We start from the raw sequence: 25,282 nt of genomic DNA on the forward strand, positions 1-25,282 counted from the left end.
TTGCTTCTTATTCACTCCATCCCCCTTATCTCTTTACCCCCCCACACACATACACACACACACACACTGAACCCTCCTACAGATGCAGAGTTCCAAGATGAGTGTATGTGTGCAGGCTTGTTTGGCATTTGGAGATGCTGTGTGTGTGTGTGTCATTTGGAGATGAAGGGCAGTAGTCTCTGTGGGATGGGAGGAGGGTTTCTGTGAGGTGTGTGTGTGTGTGTTTCTGATGATTATTCTAATCCCCAAAGTCCTCTGGCCTCAGGACAGCTTATCTCAACCACACACACCTCACTCTCTCTCTCTCTCTCTCACACACACACACACCACTCCTCTCTCATACCCACACAAACACACCTTACTCCTCTCTCATACACACACACACACACACACACACCTCACTCCTCGTCACACACACACACACTCCTCTCTCATACACACACAAACACACACACACACACACACACACACACACACACACCTCCTCCTCTCATACACACACACACCTCACTGATGTGATGTCAGAGTTGACACAAGCATTAAAGCGATCAAGCAAAACCTGTATCGCTTGTGTCAACTCTTTGGTTTGTCTGCGCCATTTTTTTCAAGACTAAATGTATTGAGTAAAAAATAATTAATATGTGTAGCACAGGGACACCAATAGAGTTTGGGCTCGTTGAATGACATCTGTGTTAACTGTTTTGCACAAGGGTGTGAGAAATGTGTGAACCCAATGAAAACGTGTCAGCACATTTGCAAGAGATCTGTGTCAATAAAGACCAAGTGGATCCCAGTTTCTTTAAAGCTACATTGTGTATTTTTTTTAGGAAAAATGTTATGTGCTGTTAGGTTGGTTAGTCATTACAGGGGTACTCTCTCTCTCTCACTCACACACACACACACACACACACACACACACACACCTGCATGGTTTTAGGTGTAGAGTTTGGGCAGTTAATCATTACCACAGGGGCTGGAGGACCTTTGTTCGGACTCTTTCCATCCGAGTCTCCAAATAATCAAAAACCACTCACACACACACACACTCTCCAAATAATCTTCTGGCCACTCTGTGTCTGGACGTGTTTCTCCCTGTCTCTGGACTTCTCTGCATCTCTGCGTGTGTCAGTAGTTCACTGCGTCTCTGCGTGTGTCAGTACTTGTCTCCCTCGCAGTCTGTCCATCCTCCAAATGTCCAAAGTGTCCACAGACTTTAGGCTGCTGGTGCAAAATGCCAGACAGATGGTGGTGGTCTGCAACGAGGGCCAGAGATTTCTCCTCAAGGACGGGATGCAAAATCTGGCCGTCATCGAGCACGCAAGTCTGGTCATCGGACAGTAAGTAGCCTCAGACACACACCCACATACACACCAACGACGGTTATTGGACAGTGAGTAGCCTAACTCACACACACATCCAAGCTCTATTACATTTCTCCCGATGAGTGAACGGAAGTGAACCTCACCGAGTCATTTTGCACAGAAATCTTGTCAAAGAACGAAAAAAATACAATTATTTTAGATAAACGATTCTGTTCCGGAACATAAAAAGTTGAACAGTTTCTGGTTTCGTTTCTGTTCCTAGCAAAACATCAAAATGTTCTGGTTTTTGTTCCGTGAACCAGTTCAAAGCCTTGGTGGTGTGTGATGGTGTGTGTGTAGGATGTTACAGTACGTGTTGTGTGTGTGGTGTGTGTGGATGTCACGTGGTGTATGTGTGTGTGTGGATGTTACGTGGTGTGTGTGTGTGTGGATGTTACATGGTGTGTGTGTGTGTAGGATGTTACGTGGTGTGTGTGTGTGTAGGATGTTACATGTTGTGTGTGTGTGTGGATGTTACGGGGTGCGTGTGAATGTTATGTGTGGTTTGTGTGTAGGATGTTATGTGTTGTGTGTGTGTGTAAGATGTTACATGGTGTGTGTGTGTGGGCTGCAAGATTGTGGGATTGAAATAGATTTAGCCCCAGTGGTGAACTAAGTCCTCAGATTTTATCCCCAGTGGTGAACTAACTCCTCAGATTTATCCCCAGTGGTAAACTAACTCCTCAGATTTAGCCCCTGTGGTGATCTAACTCCTCAGATTTAGTCCCAGTGGTGAACTAAATCCTCAGATTTACCCCCAGTGGTGAACTAACTCCTCAGATTTAGCCCCAGTGGTGATCTAACTCCTCAGATTTAGCCCCTGTGGTGAACTAACTCCTCCCCAGTGGTAAACTAACTCAGATTTAGCCCCTGTGGTGATCTAACTCCTCAGATTTAGCCCCAGTGGTGATCGAACTCCTCAGATTTAGCCCCTGTGGTGAACTAACTCCTCCCCAGTGGTGAACTAACTCCTCAGATTTAGCCCCAGTGGTGATCTAACTCCTCAGGGCAATTCCTCTTTATTTACATCATGCTGTGAACAACAGAGATTTCTGGCCACTTTAGACAGTCCAGAGCCCAAACTGGCCACTTTAGACAGTCCAGAGCCCAAACTGGCCACTTTAGACAGTCCAGAGCCCGAAACCCTTGAGGCAGCGCTCTGGGGCCCTCTAGCGGTCCATGAAGGTATTGCAGGTAATCCCTGTCCATGTGTTCAATAATGTGTGTGCGTGCTTGTGTGTGTGTGTGCGTACGCGTGCTCGTGTGTGTGTGCGTGCGTGTGCATGCTGCAGGAGTGTGTGTATGACCTCTGTGTGTACAAATCTTGCCTTGCTGTAGTGATGGTCTGGTGAAGGCAGTGGGCGGAGCTAAGGAGATTGATGAGCAGTTTAATGGCTCCTCCTTTGAGAAAGTTCTGGACGTATCAGGCCTGTGTGTCATCCCTGGTGAGTAACACACAGACACACAAAACTAGGGTTTACATCAAGTTTCAAGTTTCACTTTATTTATCCTTAGAAAAGGAAATTTAGTGTGCAGCAGGATGTCTAAAACACATACACAGAAAAAGCACCGGCAGATGCCAACAACATTGACAACACAGCACAGGACACACAACAACAGCACAGGACACACAACAACAATGGAGACACTCCTTCCCCTAAATAACCAATGCCCGAATCCAATTGGACAGTACACAGGTACATCTGTCGTTATCAACATGGACAAAATAAATAAGTAAATAAATAATCACAAAATCAGTCAAGTAAATTCAGGTTCCTGATTTTATTTCACAGGAATAAAACAATCCCTGGCACGTCTAGTTCTTAATAGAGGTAACCTAAAACGGTGACCTGAGGGAAGTAGATTAAACTCCCCAAAAAGTGGGTGATCAGGGCAGTTTAAAATGTGGTTAGCCTTACCCCTGACCCTATTATCATATACATGCTGGAGCTGTGGTAGCTGTACCCAAAACAAAGTCATCAGAGTCCTGCACACACTAAATGATTTCATTTTCCCCAAAAAGAAAAGTCTCTGTTGGGCCTTTTTACAGGCAGCATCTGTGTTGCTCTCAAAAGATAGTTTGCTGTCAATATGGTTCCTAAATATTTATATTCATCTACTATCTCAACATTCATGTTCTGAATAACAGTTTGAGAAACATTGTGCTGTGTTCTACGGAAATCAATAATCATATCCTTTTTCTTGGAAACATTGATAGACAGATACAAGTTTTCACACCAAGCAATGAAATCATCAGGACTATGCCCCACCTCATCATTGTTCAGAAGGCTCACTATAACAGTCTCATCTGCAAATTTCATGCAGTGCCTATTCTCATACTTACTCCTACAGTCATTTGTGTATAAAATAAAAAGCAATGGTGAAAGAACACAACCCTGTGTTGAGCCTGTGGAAGAAAGGACTTTTGAGGATAAGACACCATTAACCCTAACACACTGTGACCTATTTGACAGAAAAGTCCAGTATCCAGCCAATTAAGTTAGGGCTCAAGTTAAAAAGAGCCTGAAGTTTCTCAGCCAACAGGTAGGGCAGAATGGTATTAAACGCTAAAGAGAAGTCGATAAAAAGGAGCCTGAGTTTTTGAGGTATCCAGATGTTGATAAAGGGAATTTAACAATGTAAGTATTGCATCCTCAACACCTCTGCTAGCCCTATATGCAAACTGGAGGGGATCTAACTGTTCCTCCACCTGTCTCAGTAACTCCTGCTTCACCAACTTCTCAAAGGTCTTCACCACCAAATGAGGTGAGAGCTACAGGTCGAAAGTCATTTAAGACCTTGGGGTTCTCACACTTAGCCACAGGAATGATTGTAGAGTGTTTCCAAATCTTTAGCACTGTTTGAGTCTGGAGTGAATGAGTGAAAATCACTTTGAAGATCTCACTTAACTGGCCAGCACAAGACTTGAGAACTCGACCACTAATGTTGTTAGGGCAGGGACTTTTCCTAACCTTGGTTTGTTTAAATAATGATTTGACCTTGGAGACATCAAGATCAAAAGCAGAGGAGTCACTGACCAAATTGTCACTAATGTGACTGATTCTCGCACAAAAATCACTGTTAGAAAATCTCATATAAAACTGTTTAATTCATTTGCTAGCTGCTCATCAGAATTAAACCCATTCAAGGACACAGTGTTGTTGCCTTTATTTAGGCCTGTCATTAGTTTCATGCCATTCCACACAGACCTGAGATCAGACTCATTGAATTTGGACTCAATTCTACTTTTGTACTGAAGTTTAGCCTTAGCAATTTCAGCTCGCACAACCTTCCTAATTTCAGCATATGCACTCTTGTCACCACTATTAAAATGTTTCCCTTAGTAGATTTTTCAGTTCTTTAGATATCCAAGGCTTATTGTTGGGATAAGAAACAACTGTCTTAGTTGGGATCACACATACAGTACACACATACCTTTTCAAACCTAGGGTTTACATACACACACACACTTTTCAACCCTAGGGTTTACATTCACACACCACATGACAGTGTGTGAGTGTGTGCATGTGTTTTGTGTGTGTATGTTGGGTGTGTGTATGTGTGTGTGTGCATGTACGTGTACAGTATGTACGGTAAACCCAAGGTTTAGAAAGTCTATGCATGTGTGTGTCTGTGTGTACATGTGTACGCGCACATAAACCCTAAGTTTGAAAATTGTGTGTGTGTGTGTGTGCGTGTGTGTGTGTAAACCCTGTGTTGCAGGGCTGGTGGATGCACACACACACCCAGTCTGGGCTGGAGACAGAGTCCACGAGTTTGCCATGAAGGTCAGCACATCTCTCCATCTCTATTTATCTCTCCTCTCTCTCTCTCCATCATTCCCTCTCTTTATCTCTCCATCACTTTCTCTCTCTATCTCTCCATCACTTTCTCCCTCTCTCCATCACTTTCTATCTCTCCATCACTTTCTCTCCATCACTCCCTCCCTCTCTCCATCACTTTCTCTCTCTCCTTCACTCCCTCTCTCTCTATCTCCCTCTCTACATCACTCCCTCTCTATCACTCCCTTTCTTTCTCTATCTCAGAATTCTAAATCATCTTGAGACGTGTGACATGATGCAAAATGCAGTGAAAGGAATTTTTTCTGTCTGGTACACCTACAACTAGGCCAACACAATAAGAACAATACTTTAACTATCACACAGAATCACAATAAGATCAATACATTAAATCACACAGAATCACAATAAGATTGATACATTAATTATTACACAGAATCACAATAAGATCAATACATTAATTATCACACAGAATCACAATAAGATCAATACATTACAGTAACTATCACACAGAATCACAATAAGATCAATACATTAATTATCACACATAAATCACAATACGATCAATACATTAATTATCACACAGAATCACAATACGATCAATACATTAATTATCACACAGGAGATCGTAAATGGAAATAAAAAAAGATCAGTATATTGATCTGGTACATATTGTTATCTCTATCAGTAAATGTTCAAAATGAAAATATCGGAATATGGAATGTTGGCAGATATCCGATATGGTGCACTCCTTACACGTTGGAATGCAGTTTAAAGGGATGGTCGCCAAAATCGCCAAAATTAATTTATCAGGCCACAGGCTGTTAGACCCTTTACTTTATCATGCCTTTGATCCACACCTGATGAGTGTGTAGGTGTGTTTGTGTGTGTGTGTGTGTATATTATGATATAAACCTGATGAGTGTGTATGTGTGTTTGTGTGTGTATGTGTGTTTGTGTGTCTATATATTATGATATAAACCTGATGAGTGTGTATGTGTGTTTGTATGTGTGTGTGTGTATATATATTACGATATAATCCTGATGAGTTTCTGCCGTCCTCAGCTTTAATATAAACATGACGAGTGTGTATGTGTGTTGGTGATTTGGGGTGTGTGTGTGTTGGTGGTTTGGGGTGTGTGTGTGTGTGTATTGGTGGTTTGGGGTGTGTGTGTGTGTATGCATGTGTGTGTGTTGGTGGTGTGTGCGTGTGTGTGTGCAGCTGGCTGGTGCTACCTATATGGAGGTGCACAAAGCAGGTGGAGGGATCCACTTCACGGTGGAGCAAACCCGGCGCGCGTCTGAGGGGGTCCTGCAGGGGGCGCTAATGGGCCGTCTGACGCGCATGCTGCGGGCCGGGACTACGCTGGTGGAGTGCAAGAGCGGCTACGGGCTAGACACACACACCGAGATGACCATGCTGCGCACCATCCACGCCGCACGACACACACACCCCATCGGCATCTCCGCAACCTACTGCGGAGCGCACGCAGTGCCCAGGTAACACACACACACGCACCCACATACAACACACACATACACACACAGGCACACACACGCGCACGCACACACACACACATACAACACACACATATCTTTCTGTTTGAGGTGATCTTGATCTGTGTTGGATGTGTTATTACATATTACTATCATATCTAGTTGTTTCCCCGCCCCCTCTGCAAAGCTAATTGCGTGCCCACAGCTGAACCACAAGCGCAGTTGAATAGTTAACCAATTGTGACATTAAAAAGAAACAAACTTTAGCGATCATACATGATAATAAGATGTCAATGAGCAGCGACATACAGAGTAGGCCTAGTAGTTCTACTAATCTACTTAAAAATACTTGAACTATTTATTGCACAATGAAGAAAACTGATGCTCTGAATACTTATTCAGCTGTCTCTAAAAGTTTCTCTAATTGACGCATTCAACCGCGATTTTGATTATACCTGCTTTTAACAGGCGCAAGTTTTTCACCACAAAACAGACATGCGGTATTTCATACATATGGCGGAATACCTAATCAATGCTATTAGCACTTGTCGTCTCCTGTGTTTGCGCGATACTCCCACTTTTCCCTGACCCTCCTATGAATGCATATGCATGACACGGAAAAGCGCAAATAGCCATTTGCAGCTCCCACGACAGGCAGTCTGCGCTTTTTCCTCAGTGCGGCCTGTTTACATACCTCGCCATGCTTTTACGTGCTTTTTGCGAATAAAATATGCCTGACGTGGACACAAAACACATACATCTGGCCCTGTCTCTCCTTTTTTCATCCGTTTTCTCTGGGTGTGTCTTTCTTCTCTCCTTTGTATCCCTTATTCTCTCTCTCTCTCTATTTATCTCTTTGGCTGTGGAGAACGTGTGTGTGTGTGTTTCTGTGTGTGTGTGTGTCTGTGTGTGTGTGTCTGTGTCTTTGTGTGTATGTCTCTCTCTGTGTGTGTGTCTGTCTGTGTCTGCATGTGTGTGTGTGTGTGTCTTTGTGAGTCTGTCTGTATGTGTGTGTGTGTGTGTGTGTGTGTGTGTGTGTGTGTGTGTGTATGTGTTTCTGTGTGTGTGCCTGTGTCTTTGTGTGTATGTCTCTGTGTGTAGTGGCATGCTAAAACAGCAAGCCTAAAAAGGCAGAGCTGTTCACTATTTACTAAAGTTGAAATATTTCTTATTTCGCTTCAGGAGCTGATTCTCAATTTTTTTTGCATTCAGCCTTGCCCGCCGTGGACTAAAAATCAGCCCAGCTGTGCTTAATAGACGCTCACAAGCGGCTGAAGCTGGTAAAGAGATAACTTACACACTACAGGGTTCGACTTCAATATATCCTTGTGGTCTACCTTTGAGGCAAGGTAGCCTTCTAATTGTTTAATATTTTCCTGACCATCAGATGTCTTCATGCTTGCAAAGAAGACCTCATCATCTGATGCACTGGAGCCATTAGCTGGCGATTGATGTGAAAGGTCTTCCTTGAGCTTGTAAACTTTTTAAAGTGTTTTGGTTTTTTGTTTCTGTGAATCTAACTTTAAATACTTTTCTGACACAAAACTGGATTACTAATGTAGTCTTACCTAGTTTTATGACGGTAAACCTCACTCCCCGACGCCTCGAGTGCTGCTGGCATGTGAGCCAGTAGCCTGGGCTATTGGCTCAATTGTTAGTGCGCGATGCCAGCCCTCCGCATCCGAGGTGCTGCTGTTCAGCAGCCTGGGTTCGAGTCCGGGCGTGTGCAGGACTGAATCGCGCAGGTTCAACACAACGCAGGTTACATTGGCATCCTCCAAAAAGGCGATCTCGACTGGACTCAGCCTAGCAGATTCATACAACAGCAATTTATCAATTAATGTGATCATACGGTTAATTCTGCATGTGTGTGTGAGTGGGGGAGGGGAGATTTACAAAGTGACATTTATAGGCCTCTGGAGTAGGGCTTGTGACAAAACAATAACTTATCGTACCGTGATATTGATCAGCTGTCTAAAGCAATACATGAATTTAAAAACTCCAAAAACAATACTTACATAGGCAACTTGAGTGAAGTGAATACAGTTCTTAGAGCTCCTTCTCCATGATCTTTAACAATTCGTAGGATTTTCTCGACAGCAAGAAACAAAGAATTCCACCTTGTTGCGTTGGGACAGAAAAGCTGAATTTTGACACACATTCTCTATAAGCTCTGCAGCAGTAGAAGATCTCCCTCATTTGTTCCATAGTCCATAACATTTTGAAAAAGCTGATCTAGACAACCTTTTGCACGCATCGTTTGAGGTTGCTTGTGAGTGACAGGCGCATCTATGATGCTTAGGGAGTTGGAATTGCAAACCATCATCTTCATTTAAGATAGATGTGACTTCAACAAAATCCACTTCAACCCCATCACACTCCTGGTCCTCATCACCATCATCTTCAGACTCATCTGAAGGAGAATTGTTGTTTTCATCTTGTTCTCTGTACATTCGGAATGCCTTTAAGAAATTGGACCCGTTGTCCGTAGTAGTTCGGGTTATCTTGTTCTGTATGCCAAATTCTGAGTGTATCTCATTTAAGGAATTAGCCAAGATGTCAAAAGTGTGTGCACCTTTGAGCTGCTTGCATGCTAGCGCCACTGAACACCTCTCTAGGCTATTGGGATCAACCCGCCTTGGGCTCCAACAATCTGTTGTCGTAGCAATAAAATCGACTTTGTCCATAGCTTCTTTGATGTTCCTCTTCATCACAATTGCAGCCTCATCTATCTTGCGTCACAAGGTGGTCCTGGACATCAGAGAGGCATTGGGCTGAAAATCTTGCAAGAGATCTTGAAATGATGGCTGCTCTACCACACTAAAGGGCTGGAGACTCTGAATTACAAAATTCAAAACAGCATGATCCACATTTCTTTGAGAAACTACCTTTGTCTCACCTAACTTTAACTGTTTGAAAGTTGAAGGTGCGTCTTGGTTCTTTGCTTTTCTTTTGCGTGGGGCAGTTAAAGCGTCATACCTATCCACAAAACTTGCATGCTTTCTCTGAAAAAAACATTAAAAATCCAACCATTAAAGGGGAACTTGGCAACTATTTCAACGTAATAAACCCGTTTAGAAATCATTTGGATGGTTAAATGACCTGTTCCGGTGAAAATGGTGACTTTTCCCGCTGCTAGCTACGTCCCCATTGCAACATTGCGAACCGTCCCGAAAAGAGAAGTGAGAAACAAGAAACTCGTTTTTAAATCGTGTTTCTTACCTTGTAACATATACATTGTCTGCCAAACTTATGCTAACCGTTTTGCTAGCTTGTAAACAAATCCATGTGCTTTATCGTTACCTTTTTCCACAGTTTGAAATAGCATAATGCACAATTTCTCCAGCAGAGGCGGAAATCCTGCCAAGTTTCCCTTTAACAACATGTCCACATAGGCTACTCCCATTAATAAATAAAATAAACATTTTTGCATTTCCTAGATCTTGGCTACACTGTATGTTTATATATTAAAGGAAAATTCCGTTTTTTAGCACTTTAAGTCCCTGACACCGGACACCAGATTTCGGACACCGAAATTTTGACGATTGGTCCTGTCTTTTCTGACTCGTTTTGAATCGCCTTTGACTGCTCAGGATGGCTGCCAACAGGCATACTGTAGGCTACTCAAACATGTCCTAAAACAACCCTTAACGTTCGTTTTCAAAACTGTGCAACTCACCGAGTGGTTCGTGGAGTTCGTTGACTATTAAAAGCAAATATATCGGCGCAATGTATGATTTCCAGTCGTCTTATTTGCTAGGCCTATTGTGGAACTATTTATTCAGACACCTCACAAACGTGTATAAACTTCCGCTCAATATTTGAACCTGAAGCATAGACGGTGGCGCAGTAATATTAATGTGCAATGAGTCTTCCAACAGAAATCAATGGGATTTTACAAAATGCCAAATAAAACACGACAGAAACTGTATTTCACTACGCTACTTGTTTTGGAACATCAACGAACACCACTAACCACTCGGTGAGTTGCACAGTTTTGAAAATGAACGTTAAGGGTTGTTTTAGGACATGTTTGAGTAGCCTTCTACAGTATGCCTGTTGGCAGCCACCCTGAGCAGTCAAAGGCGATTCAAAACAGAAAGAGTCAGAAAGGTCGAGACAGGACCAATCGTCAAAATTTCAGTCTCCACCACTCTAGTTCATCCAAAACAAACCAGAAAAGGGACTCAAAGTGCTAAATACCGGAATTTTCCTTTAATCAGAGGTGATCTTTAAAAGGTGAACTCGAAATTAGGGGATTTCTTTTAATAGCCTAGCAAATTTCAACAGCCAATTCCTTATGCGCTATACCATGCATTTAAAGCAAGTCAAAATGCATTCAACTTGCTTATACATTATCCTGCTTATGGCTACTTGCCAAAACGAAAACAAAACATAAACTTTGCTATTTGTTTACCTACCATTTTTAACCGTTTTCTGCTGAGAAATTAAGGCAGGCTACTTCGCCAAAGACAACAAACTTAAACATTCTTTTGAACAAAAAGACCACTTTGCTTGACAGCAGTCAAAGAATTGACTACCGAACGCTAGGAAGGCCCAGAAGGGAGCATTCAACAGCATTAAGAAGAGCCGTGTAATAAGCTAAGCTGGCGTAGCTGCTAAACTAATTTAGCCAAACACACAATGCAGACAATGTGGGTTAAATTTAAAATAATTCGGTTGCTAGTCATCAAACCTACCAGAATGAAAATCACTTACCTCACATGTTTCTTTAAATTCGAGGGAGAATTCTTGAACGAGGATATAATATTGTTCTTCGGCAGGCAGAGAAGACATTTAAAGCGATGGTTCGGAGTAATTTCACCCTAGGGTTCTTTGCACCATGACCCCGAGCCAAACACCCTCCCAGATCCTTTTTTCCCTTGGTCGAGTAGCGCTGTCAGAAACTAATGACGTTCTGCAGTCGTGATGGAACCAACTTTTATCTCGTAAATTACCCCACTAATAATGCCCTGAATGGTACGAAACTTCTGCAGTAGTACAACTATGACCTTTAGTCCAATAACGAGGCATTAGAAAGTTTGTAAGTGCACCAGGAGGTTATTTAAATAAGACTTGCCTGATTATTTGCTACTATACCGCTGCGTCGACGTTTCTTCCGTGATTTGGGAAAAGCCTGTAAAAATCCTTGCATTCCTATTCCTATTAACGCTGTTTCATACAGGGCTCACAATAAAACGGTTGAGCAAACACACAAGTCGGAGTCCGTTTTGCAGTCTTCTTAGAAACTACAATCTGACTACATTTTCGAGGCGCGATTGGATACTTCCGCTGAGTCACATCCGGATGTGTTCGGACCGCGACCAGAAAGTTGCATATTCGTTTTTTTCCGCGGAGAAGCACTAGGGAGAGAGGCGAAGCACCCACCAAACGACCCAAAAAGTGTTGTAGAACCATCAGAACAACTTTCAACCTGCATAATTAAGGTAATTTTTGCTAAAATTGTTGCATAGGGCTTCTTTAAGTAAGCATGAGCATCATCCTGCAAAATGCTTTGCGTAATGAATTCAACCTAGCTGTCCCGCACACGTCTCATCAAACGAACGAAACTGACGAAATCGAAAGGACTTCAGAGCAAATTGCTAGCTGAGCCCTGATTGGTGCGTGATTGTGCACTGGCTGTGACCAGAGAGTCTTAAGAAGGAGCAATCAGTAATATAATCTTTGCTTTGACCTCTCATTACGATTCGCTTTGGTAAAATGGAACGAGAGGTTTTAATAAATCTTTCACTTAGAAATGTAGTGGAGTAAAAGTATAAAGTATCACCAAATATAAATACTTGAGTAAAGTACAGATACAGATATGTTAATTAAGTACAGGAACGAATTACATCTACTTCGTTACTGTCCACCACTGCACATGTTGACAGTCCTAAACCCTGCTAAAACCCATTGCGCTGTCGCGCTGGTCAAAGTTTGGCAGTGACGTTGGCGGCATGATTCATTGATTAGTTCACTTTTTCAACATTATTGGGTCCCTGGAGATGACGGGTATAACTTGAACTGTTTAAATATATTTTCATGATTTGCTGTAGCTTAATATTTGAGGCATATAGAAACAATAATAGGCTATTTTATAATAGGTCTACTTGAAATACATTTATTTTTATTCGTATACATTTCATCTTATTCTATAAACCGTTCAGATGTATGTGGCTTGAATGAATGCAATGTCTATTTGTTTGTTACAAATAAAACTCCAGCAGTTCATAACTAGCTTACTGCTTATTTTGAAAAATTAAAACGTGGGTAAATCATCATGAATTTGTATTATTTGGCTTTGACTGGACTTGACTTGCTTGATTGTCACAAAAAAATGACTATGACTTGCTTGAGACTTGAAGGTTAAGACTTGAGACTTGCTTGATTGTCATGTGTGAAAAAAATACATTAATACAAATACCGTTTACCACGCAGCATTGGTGTTTATTGAGTTATTAGCGTTTTCCATTAGGCTTACTACTTGCTTGAGTGGTTGGTGTTAGCCCTACCTGTTTTTTCAATACCCTTGTTTTAATTTCCTGATTGGTCATGGAAATTCAGGATTTTTGTCCCACCTCTGCCAGACACACACACTCTTGTTATCTCAACAACCAATAGTGCCCAGGTAACGCCAACATACACACACACAGAGGGCTATCTCACATGTGTGTGTGTGTCTGTGAATGCGCGTGTGTGTGTCTATGTCCTCATGTGCAAATGTGTGAATTTGTGTGCATGTGTTTGTGCGCATTTGTGTGTCTCTGTGTGTGTACATGTATGTGATTGTGTGTGTGTGTTTACATGTATGTGATTGTGTGTGTGTACATGTATGTTATTGTGGGTTTGTGTACATGTATGTGATTGTGTGTGTGATGTGTGTGTGTACATGTATGTGATTGTGTGTGTGTGTGTGTGTGTGTGATTCTATGTGTGTACATGTATGTGATTGTGTGTGTGTACATGTATGTGATTTTGTGTGTGTGTGTGTGTGTACATGTATGATTATGTGTGTGTGTGTGTGTGTGTACATGTATGTGATTATGTGTGTGTGTGTGTGTGTAGAGGTAAGACTCAGGAGGAGGCGTTGCGTGGTGTTTTGGAGGAGCAGCTCCCCCAGCTACAGGACTGTGTGTGTCGGGGGAGGTGTCTGTGGACAACATCGACGTGTTCTGTGAGAAGGGCGTGTTTGAGCTGGACGCCACACGCAAGATCCTCTCCGCCGGACGCAGCATGGGCCTCAACATCAACTTCCACGGAGACGAACTCCATCCCATGAAAGCAGCTGAGGTATCACACACACACAACAAATAAAACACACACACACACACACACCAGATAACATACACACACCAGATAACACACACACAGACACACACCAGATCACACACACACACACACACAATTCAAGGATAGAGAAACCAGAATAATATTGAATGAACATGAATGTATCACTTCTCGGGAAGAAGATGTAAACGAAATGACCACCAATGGATTCTTCCCTTAAGGTCTTCTACCAATATATCCTACATTCGGGGGTCAGGATCTCTTAGGACCACTAAGAGTCTTCAAATCTTTGAACACCTCACACTACAGGGCAGTTAATCGGTTCAAATCTTTAAACACCTTACACTACAGGGCAGTTAATTGGTTCCCATCACGCTGGATCCTCCCCAGGATCCAATGACATGACATGAGTTTAGCTTCAGTGGTCAGCTCTACTGTGTAATGTTCCATTGTTATTTCTCTGATAACTCATAGATGTCTGAGGATCTGTGTTTCGTCTGAGTTTAGCTGAAAATTGTTTGACATCCATGTTTTGATATCACACAGACAGTTATTCAGGAAATTCAGCAAACTAGGATCTGAGGATTTAACAAGCAGGTAAACCAGTGTATTGTCACCATAGAAATAAAGACATCATGTTTCTGAGTGACGAGCCCAAGGGGAAGCATATGTAAACAAAATGAAATGAACAGTAAAAACACACACACACACACACACACCTGTGCTGCCTGCTGTGTACTGTGTTGAGCAGCTGGGGGCGGAGCTAGGAGCGTTGGCTGTCAGTCATTTGGAGGAAGTGTCTGATGAGGGCATCGCTGCCATGGCAACGGCAAAAACAGCCGCTGTGCTTCTGCCTACCACTGCTTACATCCTGAGGTACGAAACCACACACACACACACAGGCACCCTCTCTGTCGTTCACCGAGTGTTCACAGTTAGAACTATACTGCACTTTTATGATGCGATGAGATCGACGTTCGTACAAGTGACTCCATGACTGCAGTGTTGTTTTGGAGCTCTGTGTGACATCAGCGCAACGGCTTCATGTGCTACTCTGATGGAACATGTTACATTTACTGATGGATGACGGTTTTAATATGGCACCGGTGCCGACGCAAACGGTAGTAACTGCATCGAATAATAATGTGGATTTCGGTGCCTCATTTCGGTGCTTAAATTGCTTTTTTTTATACAAGGCATCACTGCATGTCATGCGCCATCTCTAACGTCTTGCTCTGATAGCAGCACATCCAGATACAGTTAGCTAACATAAACACTGGATGTATGGTGCAATACATACAGTAGGCGAAAACATGGACAGTGTTTGACAGCTTGCGCTATGGAGTCCAATTGTGAGCTTACTTTAAAGCGGTTATCACAAGCTCCTGTCAAAATCTAGCAGTGGGACTTACATACAAGTAAAAGGCTATGAAACAACATCAACAGTATCAATTTCTTTAATACAATATCCTTTCATAAGTCTATCAAAATGTGGCTAACTGGCATTTATTTGAAATATTATCAGCAAGTTGTAAGGTGAAAACTTTATTTCACGGTGTGTTCTAAACCAGTGGTTCTCAACCTTTTCCCCCCTGCGACCCAAATTTGAATATACCAAATCAATCGCAAATCAATGTTTGAGAAAAAAAATATGATTACATATTCGAATTCATTTGTTCGAATCTGTTGTGCCCCTTCCCTTGTAATGACACATTCAGAGTGTTCAAATGATCAAAAATGTCAAGCAAGATAGGAGATACGTGCGTTAAAATGTTTTGCCAGCTCTGACTTTTTCTACGCTAGAAATGCTGCCAATTCGTTTCTGAGCTCGTAAAACACTTTGCCCCTGGATAACCAACAGACCTCAGCGTGATAAAGCAGTTGTTTGTGGCCGCTACCCATCTCTTGACAGAAGGCTTGAAAACACCTTGCATTCTTTGTGCTGTGCTTGATGTAATTGACAACTTTCACAACCTGTAGCTCGCCGCCAAAATAAGTGATGCTGGATATGTTGATAGGCTACATTTGAAATAAAATATCTGAGGCTTAGCATTTGATTGGTTGAATGTTCAAAACTATTGGTAGGTATAATCATGTGCAGAATCAGATTCAGATAGCGTAATCTTATAATGGGGGCTTGGAAGTTTGTAGACAGCATTTTTTTTAAATCGGAATTCATTCCGCGACCCTTTCAGAACGTCATGCGACCCAAATTTGGGTCGCGACCCAAAGGTTGAGAAATGCTGTTCTAAACAACATAATGGCATGATATTAAAGGGGAACTTGGCAATTATTTCAACGTAATAAACCCGTTTAGAAATCATTTGGATGGTTAAATGACCTGTTCCGGTGAAAATGGTGACTTTTCCTGCTGCCCCTAGCGTCCCCAGGCGGAAAACCAACCTTGCAACATTGAGACTACCGTCCCGTAAAGAGAAGTGAGAAACAAGAAACTTGTTTTAAATCGTGTTTCTTACCTTGTAACATCCACATTGTCTACCGAACTTATGCTAACCGTTTTGCTAGCTTGTAAACAAATCCATGTGCTTTATCGTTACTTTTTTCCACATCCTGCCAAGTTTCCCTTTAATCTTTCATGTGCATGAGGCCTATATAGCATCACAATGAATATGAAGATCATGTTAAAAGTTAGCTGGCAAAAACATAAATATGTAGGTTACATACCTGATGTCACTGAGCTGTCAAAGAGGCTACGGAACCATCTCTGTACGTTATCGCTAATTAAACTCAGCTGACTGGTGTTAGCGCATAGCCATAGTTGCTGCTAAAATGCCTAATAGTGCTGGGAATATAAACACTTCAACACCGACATGTAGCCTAACATGTTCAAAACTATTGCGTGTTATGGGGGAAGACATGAAATTCCTTGAAGCATTTGGGAACACACTGAATTAACTGGAAAGTAAAGTCCCTGTTAGAATAGCTTGCTTGCAAATGCCGTTGTCCATGACTGGCAGTTCTATGGCAAGCGGTTTTAACATTCCTTATGGCAAACCGCCTACACTGGGTAAACTTGAAAGCAGAGCTTACTTGTGTGTGCATCCATGGCAAGCTGTTTTAACATTTAAATGTATTATGCGTAGGAGCAATGAGATATTGATAGTAAATTGAATATAACAGTTAAATTTCATGTTCAAATTTGTCTTATCAATTAAAAAAGCAATTCATGCTTTAGACCATTTTATTGTAAAAACAAAGTACCGGTTCAGGCACCGTTTTGGCACCGGCACCATTTTAAAAGTATCGATTTAGGACCGGTATCGGATAAAACCCAAACGATACCCAACCCTAAACATGTTACATTTACTCTGATGGAGCGTGTTACGTGTGACTGATGGAGCGTGTTACGTGTGACTGATGGAACGTGTTACATTTACTGTGATGGAACGTGTTACATTTACTCTGATGGAACGTGTTGCATGTTACTTTTACTCTGATGGAACGTGTTATGTGTGACTCTGGAGCGTGTTACATTTACTCTGATGGAACGTGTTATGTGTGCCTCTGGAGCGTGTTACATTTACTCTGATAGAACGTGTTACATTTACGTGTGACTCTGATGGAATGTGTTACATTTACTCTGATGGAACGTGTTACATTTACTCTGATGGAACGTGTTACGTGTGACTGATGGAACGTGTTACATTTACTCTGATGGAACGTGTTACATTTACATGTGACTCTGATGGAATGTGTTACATTTACTCTGATGGAACGTGTTACGCGTGACTCTGATGGAACGTATTACGTTTACTCTGATGGAACGTGTTACATTTACGTGTGACTCTGATGGAATGTGTTATATTTAATCTGATGGAACGTGTTACGTGGGACTCGGATGGAACGTGTTACATTTACGTGTGACTGATGTGTTACGTGTGTGTGTGTGTGTGTGTACATGTGTGTGTGTGGTGTGTGCGTGTGTGACTCTGATGCCCCTCCAGACTAAAGCAGCCGAGGGCTCAGGACATGCTAGATGCTGGAGTCATTGTCGCACTGGGCAGCGATTTCAACCCCAACGCCTACTGCTGTTCCATGGTAACACACACTCACTCACACACTCACACACACAAATGCCCAAAGCAGCTTCTAGATCTGTCGGGTTATTAGCATGGTTGCTATGGTGCTGTTTAAATTCTTCAGTGTAATGTGTTTCTACAGTACTGTTTAAATGTGTTCAGCTGGTCTCCTCTCTGTGTGTGTGTGTGTGTGTGTGTGAAGCCACTCGTAATGCACTTGGCGTGTGTGAACATGCATCTGTCTCTGAATGAAGCTCTTGCTGCAGCTACCATAAATGCAGCATACGCATTAGGAGCCGCACACACGCATGGGTCCCTGGAGCCTGGCAAGCAAGGAGACCTGATCATCATCAACTCTCCCAGGTACACACACACACACACTAACTTGAGTACCGCACCTCAAATCTGATGGTATTCACAGAAACTTGGTTAGACCAGGATGCACAAAACTCCTTGGTTGATATCGAGGGGTTCTCTCTCGTCCGAGCAGACAGGAAGTGAACTAGCCGGGAAAAGCTGAGGCGGTGGCCTGGCTGTGCACGCGAGTGATGACTGGTGCAGACAGTACGCAGTCAGGGAGTCGATCTGCTGTCCTGATGTTAACATCTTGCACTTGATGTTACGAGTTACGACCGTTTTACCTTCCAAGAGAGTTTGGAAGCGCTGTGTTCGCCGCTTGCATCCCTCCCAGAGTGAATGTGGCTAAAGCTGTAGCCCGTACTGCAGACTGTGACACACAGCGGTTACCGAGCGCCCCTGTTTTTATTTTGGGTGACTTTAATCACTGCAAACTATAGTCATAACTGCCTGGGTTCCAGCAATATGTTAAGTGTCTACTCAGAGCTGCCAACGCTCACACATTGAGAGTGATTCATTCATTTGATTGGCTCCACGCCCTCTTACACCAATCAAATGCGTGAGGGTTGGCAGCTCTGGTCTACTCTAACACCTGTCAAGATCTCAAAAAGGGGAAGCCATGGCCTACAGGTTAGGGCTTCGGGCTTGTAACCGAAGGGTTGCTGGTTCGATCCCCGACCAGTAGTAAAAAAATGTGGGCGGGGGAAGTGGTTGAGCACTGTTCTCCCATGCCCACATCCATGGCTGAAGTGCCCTTGAGCAAGGCACCTTACCCCTCACTGCTCCCCGAGCGCCGCCGTAGCAGGCAGCTCACTGCTCCAGCTTAATGTGTGCTTTACCTCACTGTGTGTTCACTAATTCATGGATGGGATAAATGCAGGGACCAAATTCCTTGTATACGGAAATACACTGGGCCTATAAACCTGATTTACATTTTACAAAACATGGGTCTGATGTGCTCTGTTTAAAGCCAATGTCCTTCCCTATAAGCTGGTTTCTAGCTGTTTTTTTCAGCAGGGATGTCACTCTTATGTAGAAACCTAAAGTACAGTGTTACCGAATTCTGTTTGACCTAACACAAAAGACGTTTTTTTTAGAGACCAACTCATTCATGACAATCTTTATCTGGTGTATAGATGATGATATAAGTAAGGAAGGGATAATGGATGACACAGCATTCAGTTCACAGAAAGAACTGCATGTTCGAGGTGGTAAAGATAGATAGATAGAAAGATAGATAGATAGTTACTTTATTCATCCTGAGGGAAATTTTAGGCATCCAGTAGCTTATACAACCATAACACAACAAACACACATACGCACATACATCTCACATACATAAAAATCACTCACAGAAATGTATAAATTTAAAGAAGCAAGTGAATTTATAACAAAGGTCTGGAAAGGACTGTTACCTAGTGGGAGCATATACAGGCAGAAGAGGACTGGTCCAAGGATAGACCCTTGGGGGACACCATAGGAAACAGGAGCAGTAGATGAGAACTGACAGAGATACTGAGAAAGTCCTATGCTTCTAGTAAGAGCTGAACCATTGAAGGCTGTACTTTTGATGCCAACCCACTGTTCAAGGTGGGTCAGAAGAGTGTTATGGTCCACAGTATCAAAGGCAGCACTAAGGTCCAATAAAACCAGGATAGCACTGTCACTTGAGTCTAGTGTGATTAACAGATCATTTGTCACCTTTAGCAAAGCTGTTTCGGTGCTATGACGAGCTTTGAAACCTGACTGAAATGGTTCAAATAATTCATTTAAGTCTAAAGTGATGGAAAAGGTTGTCTTGTCACAACTCCAACCTTTTTTAGAGATAAATGGAAGCTTGGAAATGGGGCGATAGGTTTTTAGACACTTAGTATCCAGGTTAGGTTTTTTAAGCAGAGGCTGGATGACCGCATGCTTAAAACATGAGGGAACGGTGCCAGAAGTTAGGCAGGAGTTAATAATTGTTTGAATGCTAGGGCCAACGGTATCAAAACTCCTTAATGATACGGGAGGGGACATAATTATCATCAGCATTAACTCACTTTTGCTTTTCATTTATTAATGCTTTCAGAACAAACTGCAGTGACAACCCTGCTGAAAAAACAACCAGAAACCAGAAATCATGCTGGTAGCTGATTTTAGCTGGTCTTTGCTGGTTTTCTTCCAGGTCTTGCTGGTCTTTGCTGGTGTTGCTGGTTGGGCCACCAGGTGGACATGCTGGCGTGACCAACTGAGGAAGCTGGTCATGCTGGTGTGACTAGCTTGGCATTGTTGATAAAAGATGGTCATGCTGGTTTGGTAGAATGACCAACATAAGCTGGCATGACCAGTTAAACCAGCAATGTAAGACCAGCAACACCAGCTAAAATGTACATGCATGTACACACATAGACCCACACACACAGACACACACACGCTTGTCAACAACGCTTCCATGTACATGCACACACACACACACACACACACACACACACAGACAGATACTCATTATATTATCAACACTTTCAGGCACGCACACACAAACACACTTGTTTATCAATGTTCCCAGGTACGAACACACTCATTGAGTTCATTGAGATTGGTGTGTTTGATTGGCAGGTGGGAGTTTGACTGACAGCATGGTGTGTTTGATTGGCAGGTAGGAGTTTGACTAACAGCGTGGTGTGTTTGACAGGTGGGAGCATCTGATCTATCAGCTTGGCGGTCATCAGGAGCTCATCAAACATGTCGTCATCAAAGGGCAGGTTGTCTATGACAACCAGGACACACTTGGCCTCTAAACACACGCACACACACATCACAGCAGCTACGACAAACATGAAACACACAGCATCTAGGACATACAGGACACAGCATCTAGGACATACACAACCTCCAATCACACACACACATACACACCACTTGCCACCTCAAACCCGCCAACAGCAACACCTTGGATTGGGAGTTGAGCGTGCTGACAATTGAGCTAAAAGCACAGGCTACTAGCTCTCATGCCAGCAGCACTCTAGTAGTCAGTTGCTAGTAATCATCATTAGTATGTTTGACGGAGATGTAGCTGAACTGACTGAGTAAATCAGGGGAACTTCCTGTAGAACACACAAACATGTGGGACTGAGGAACAAAGATCCAGGCTAAAGAACACAGCTCCAGTTTCAAGAACACAGATCCAGGCAAAAGAATGCAGATCCAGTTTCAAGAACACAGATCCAGGCTAAAGAACACCGATCCAGGCTCAAGAACGCAGAACCTGGCTCAAGAACACAGAATGACTCCTCCCCCTGGGAGTTAATTGAGCAGGTGGACATCCCCAAAAAGGCGAATTGCCATGTACTCCTTCTGTCTGTGCACATCACACAGGTAATATCAATAGTTAGACCATAAGACAAGCTTTCAAAAGATGCCTTTATCAAGAATATTGACCAAAAAACCATAAGATCAGGATATTCAGAGACAGAAATGGAGAAATATAAATAACGCTTTCTACCGATGACGCTATCTGTCTCTTTGTTCGGGCTCGATATACCGGATTACGTAGCGGTGGACTGTCAACAACATCATGTCATGTCTGTTGATACCATGTGCCCCATCATGTGGCTGGTTTTGATCAGTTTGCGAAGTGCAAATAAAGAGTTGCTGTGCTTAAAGTCTGTTGTGATGGTTAACACCGGCCAAACAGCCAGTGTAAAGCTCAATTAGTTATTCATAATGTGGTGTATATCCATGATATTCATGAGGGGGCGCTAGATATCTGCTGAAATAGGACATTTTTCCTCCAGCCTAATTATAGGGTTGTAAATAGGCTTTTAAAATAACATCTGAGCATGTATTTGACAGACATTTTTTGCATACAGTAGCTTCTATGTCATCAGAAAACAAGCTAAAAGACTTTAACTTGATGTGTGGATATATATAAGTGGGCGATGACACTGGACACTTTAGCAGATATCCATGAGGGGGCGCTAGATATCACTGGACACTTTAGCAGATATCCATGAGGGGGTGCTAGATATCACTGGACACTTTAGCAGATATCCATGAGGGGGCGCTAGATATCACTTGGCACTTTAGCAGATATCCATGAGGGGGCTCTTGATATCACTGGGCACTTTAGCAGATATCCATGAGGGGGCGCTAGCTATCACTGGGCACTTTAGCAAGCACAAACATCTATATCCCCATACATCTCAAAATGGCACAGGTTCCGCCGTAAAGAGGTACATACGTGCAGTGTTCCGCCTCTGTGAGTCAGGCAGCAACAGAAGGTTCATGTTAAGAGTGTTTGCCATCTTACGCTGAGTTGTAAAGTCCTTTTAGGCAAGTCCCTCCACTCGGCAGCCATATTGCAACACACTTTAGGCACTTATTGGGCAGAACGCGATCACAACACATGATTGGCACGATGTATTCACAACACAGCACATGATTTGCACAATGTATTTACATGTCGACTTTTGTCTGCGGCAGGGGCGGGATATGTGTAGACAACTGCCGTTTATTTATATATTAATTGCTGTTACAAACTAACCCCATACATTTCTATGGAGGATTTTGAGTGCTGCATGGAGAGCTTGTCTCCATGCACTGGATGCCTGTCTTCAGAGATTTTTCAGGCAACATCTTGAATAGGTTAGAAAACCTGAGGCATTGTAAAAAACGGTCTGCTTTCTGCAGTAGATTAACACTAGATGCATTTTGTGCTCTTAGCACAGGTGTTTTTGCTAAATAGCTGGTTGAAGAATTTAGAGAATACTTTACAGAGACTTTAATCAGATTATTATACAGAAAAAAGGTATTCAAATCTGAGGATTTCCTGAAGGCCCTCAGAAACCTTTATCACCATCAGGGTCAAGGTTGTGACACTAGTATGTTACTTTGGAGCAACAACATGCAACAGTGGTAATAAGTAGAAAAATGGATTTAATTGAAAACCCCCCCACATTTTTCTGATTTAATCAATCACATTTTATGAAAGTACTCATTAAATAACATATACAGAATAATTTGCACTGACAAAACAAGCCAGATACCATCGGTGGTCATTTTCATGGAGGTTTGTTACCTATAGCAACAATGCACAACAAAAGAAATTTAAGTTTTACCAAACTCATTTTCAGTTCAGTTTTTATGCTTTAAATTCACTCAATGGCTCTAAAAGAGACTGACATCATTCAAATCATTGCTATAAAGTACTGTCATATGTACAGAGTTGGTTCTTGCTCAGCCCCCTGACTTTCAGGGGGTAAGGTGAGTACAGTACAAAGGTGCTCGGGAACCAAAAGGACCCACCCTGAGCCGCAACAACATACATCACCACGCAATCTTGTGCTGGGCCTATAGGCCTTTGCCAATGGTTTTCCCAGAGTCTTTTTGACCACCACAGCAGGAAAATAAAAGGAGGCGGGCACAGGTGAGGATAGTGAGGTCAAGCGGTCTACTGTAAGCCCCACTATACCCTGGGCGCTGTCCCTCACCCCATTTCCCCTTGGCCACCTCACTCTCTTGCACGTACCATTCATAATCCTTTTGCAGTTTTTGAGCAATGGACACCTTATTACAACTTATCCTTCCTGTATAGTAGCAAATTGACAAGTATGACTGCTCCACCTGGGCTTGTGAGGAGCGCTGGTGCGGCATATCAATGGACCTCACTATTCACTATCCAATCAGCAGTAGCGACAACCAATTTGGGCCCACACATGATCACACACATACTGTACACACACACACACACTCACATCCATTGGAAGCTACAGTCATAGATAATGACAGATATTTCTATATGGAATAGTTAAATCAATTATACTATTAAAAAATATTGTTATTTATGACAATAATATACCAAAACAAGGTATATAGTGAAAATTAGAATATTTGGTGATTCCCTGACATCTCAATGGCATGTTTACAACCAAGCATAAAACATAGAATCTGCAGTCCACTGTTGCATGTTGTTGCTTTGAGGCAACATGGCTTTTTTTTATCAATATACAAAATAAGTACTTGAGGAAACCATTGAAAATCGATAGTAATGAGTGCAGGACTTATCCAAGATTGAAATAAATATTTTTAGTTGATAGAAATAGTTGGGTAAGAGGTTGATTTGGTAATGGGTTGGTAAGAGTGGTCTGGAACACGCTGCACCTTAGCAATGTTTCAGCTCACGATGCTAGTCGCCGCCACTGTACAGCAATCTTTAGAAACCTCCGTTGCGCATGCAACTCAAATATGGTACAATATCACTGTTTATTCAAATGTTCTTGAAATGAAGTGATGAAGGATGGCGTAGTGGGTAAAAGTGTTAGGGGGTTATAGCTGGTCATGCCGACAGATTGTGGATCTTCCCCCTCCAGACCTTATGAAAACTGAAATCATTTAATTTCTACTTTTTTATGTCAACCAATTCGGCACCTTCAGGGTGGACAGTGCCTTGTCCGTCAAATGTAAACTTTTCGTAAGAAGACTCGGGAACCACGACTATAAAGGTGAACAACTTTGGTAAGGTTTACGTTTGAAGTCTTCATAACTCACTAAGAGTGAATGTTATCAGGAAACCGGCCCCTGAGCCATTTCGCTTTGTGTATTGTTAGGAGCCTTTTAGTGTCTTATATACACACACACACACACACGCCAGGAGATGTGTTGGGTTTGATTTTTTTTTTTTTATTGGACTTTATGATGTTAACAATTTCACTCTTTTCTATCATTCTCTCAAATAAACACACACACAGCTTGTATTCCAGGAAAGTCCAGAGATTAAACTGATATACTACAGTCAGGTGCCAGGATCCCAAGACAGGGATGGGCAAACTGCGGGCCGAATCCGGCCTGCCGAGCATTTAATTTGGTTATCAGGCTGCTCGCTATTTTTTTCCTGCGATAGAGACGACGTTGGTTAGCTTTACTGCAAACTGTTTTTCACTCTCCTTAGAGAATGTTTACA

At 42.5% G+C, this 25,282-nt stretch overlaps 1 protein-coding gene across 1 annotated transcript; it reads left to right on the forward strand.

Moving 5' to 3' along the window:
* The first annotated feature begins 1,035 nt into the window (after nucleotides 1-1,035).
* On the forward strand, nucleotides 1,036-21,986 carry amdhd1 (amidohydrolase domain containing 1). The gene is given in 10 exon segments (XM_048263740.1): nucleotides 1,036-1,337; nucleotides 2,700-2,806; nucleotides 5,085-5,149; nucleotides 6,384-6,661; nucleotides 13,724-13,782; nucleotides 13,785-13,948; nucleotides 14,697-14,821; nucleotides 17,911-18,004; nucleotides 18,188-18,348; nucleotides 21,017-21,986. Coding segments are annotated over 10 exon segments (1,305 nt in total). The 5' UTR covers nucleotides 1,036-1,191; the 3' UTR covers nucleotides 21,123-21,986.
* The last annotated feature ends 3,296 nt before the right edge of the window (nucleotides 21,987-25,282 follow it).

The sequence above is a fragment of the Alosa alosa genome, chromosome 14, assembly GCF_017589495.1.
Source record: "Alosa alosa isolate M-15738 ecotype Scorff River chromosome 14, AALO_Geno_1.1, whole genome shotgun sequence".
Classification (NCBI taxonomy): domain Eukaryota; kingdom Metazoa; phylum Chordata; class Actinopteri; order Clupeiformes; family Clupeidae; genus Alosa; species Alosa alosa.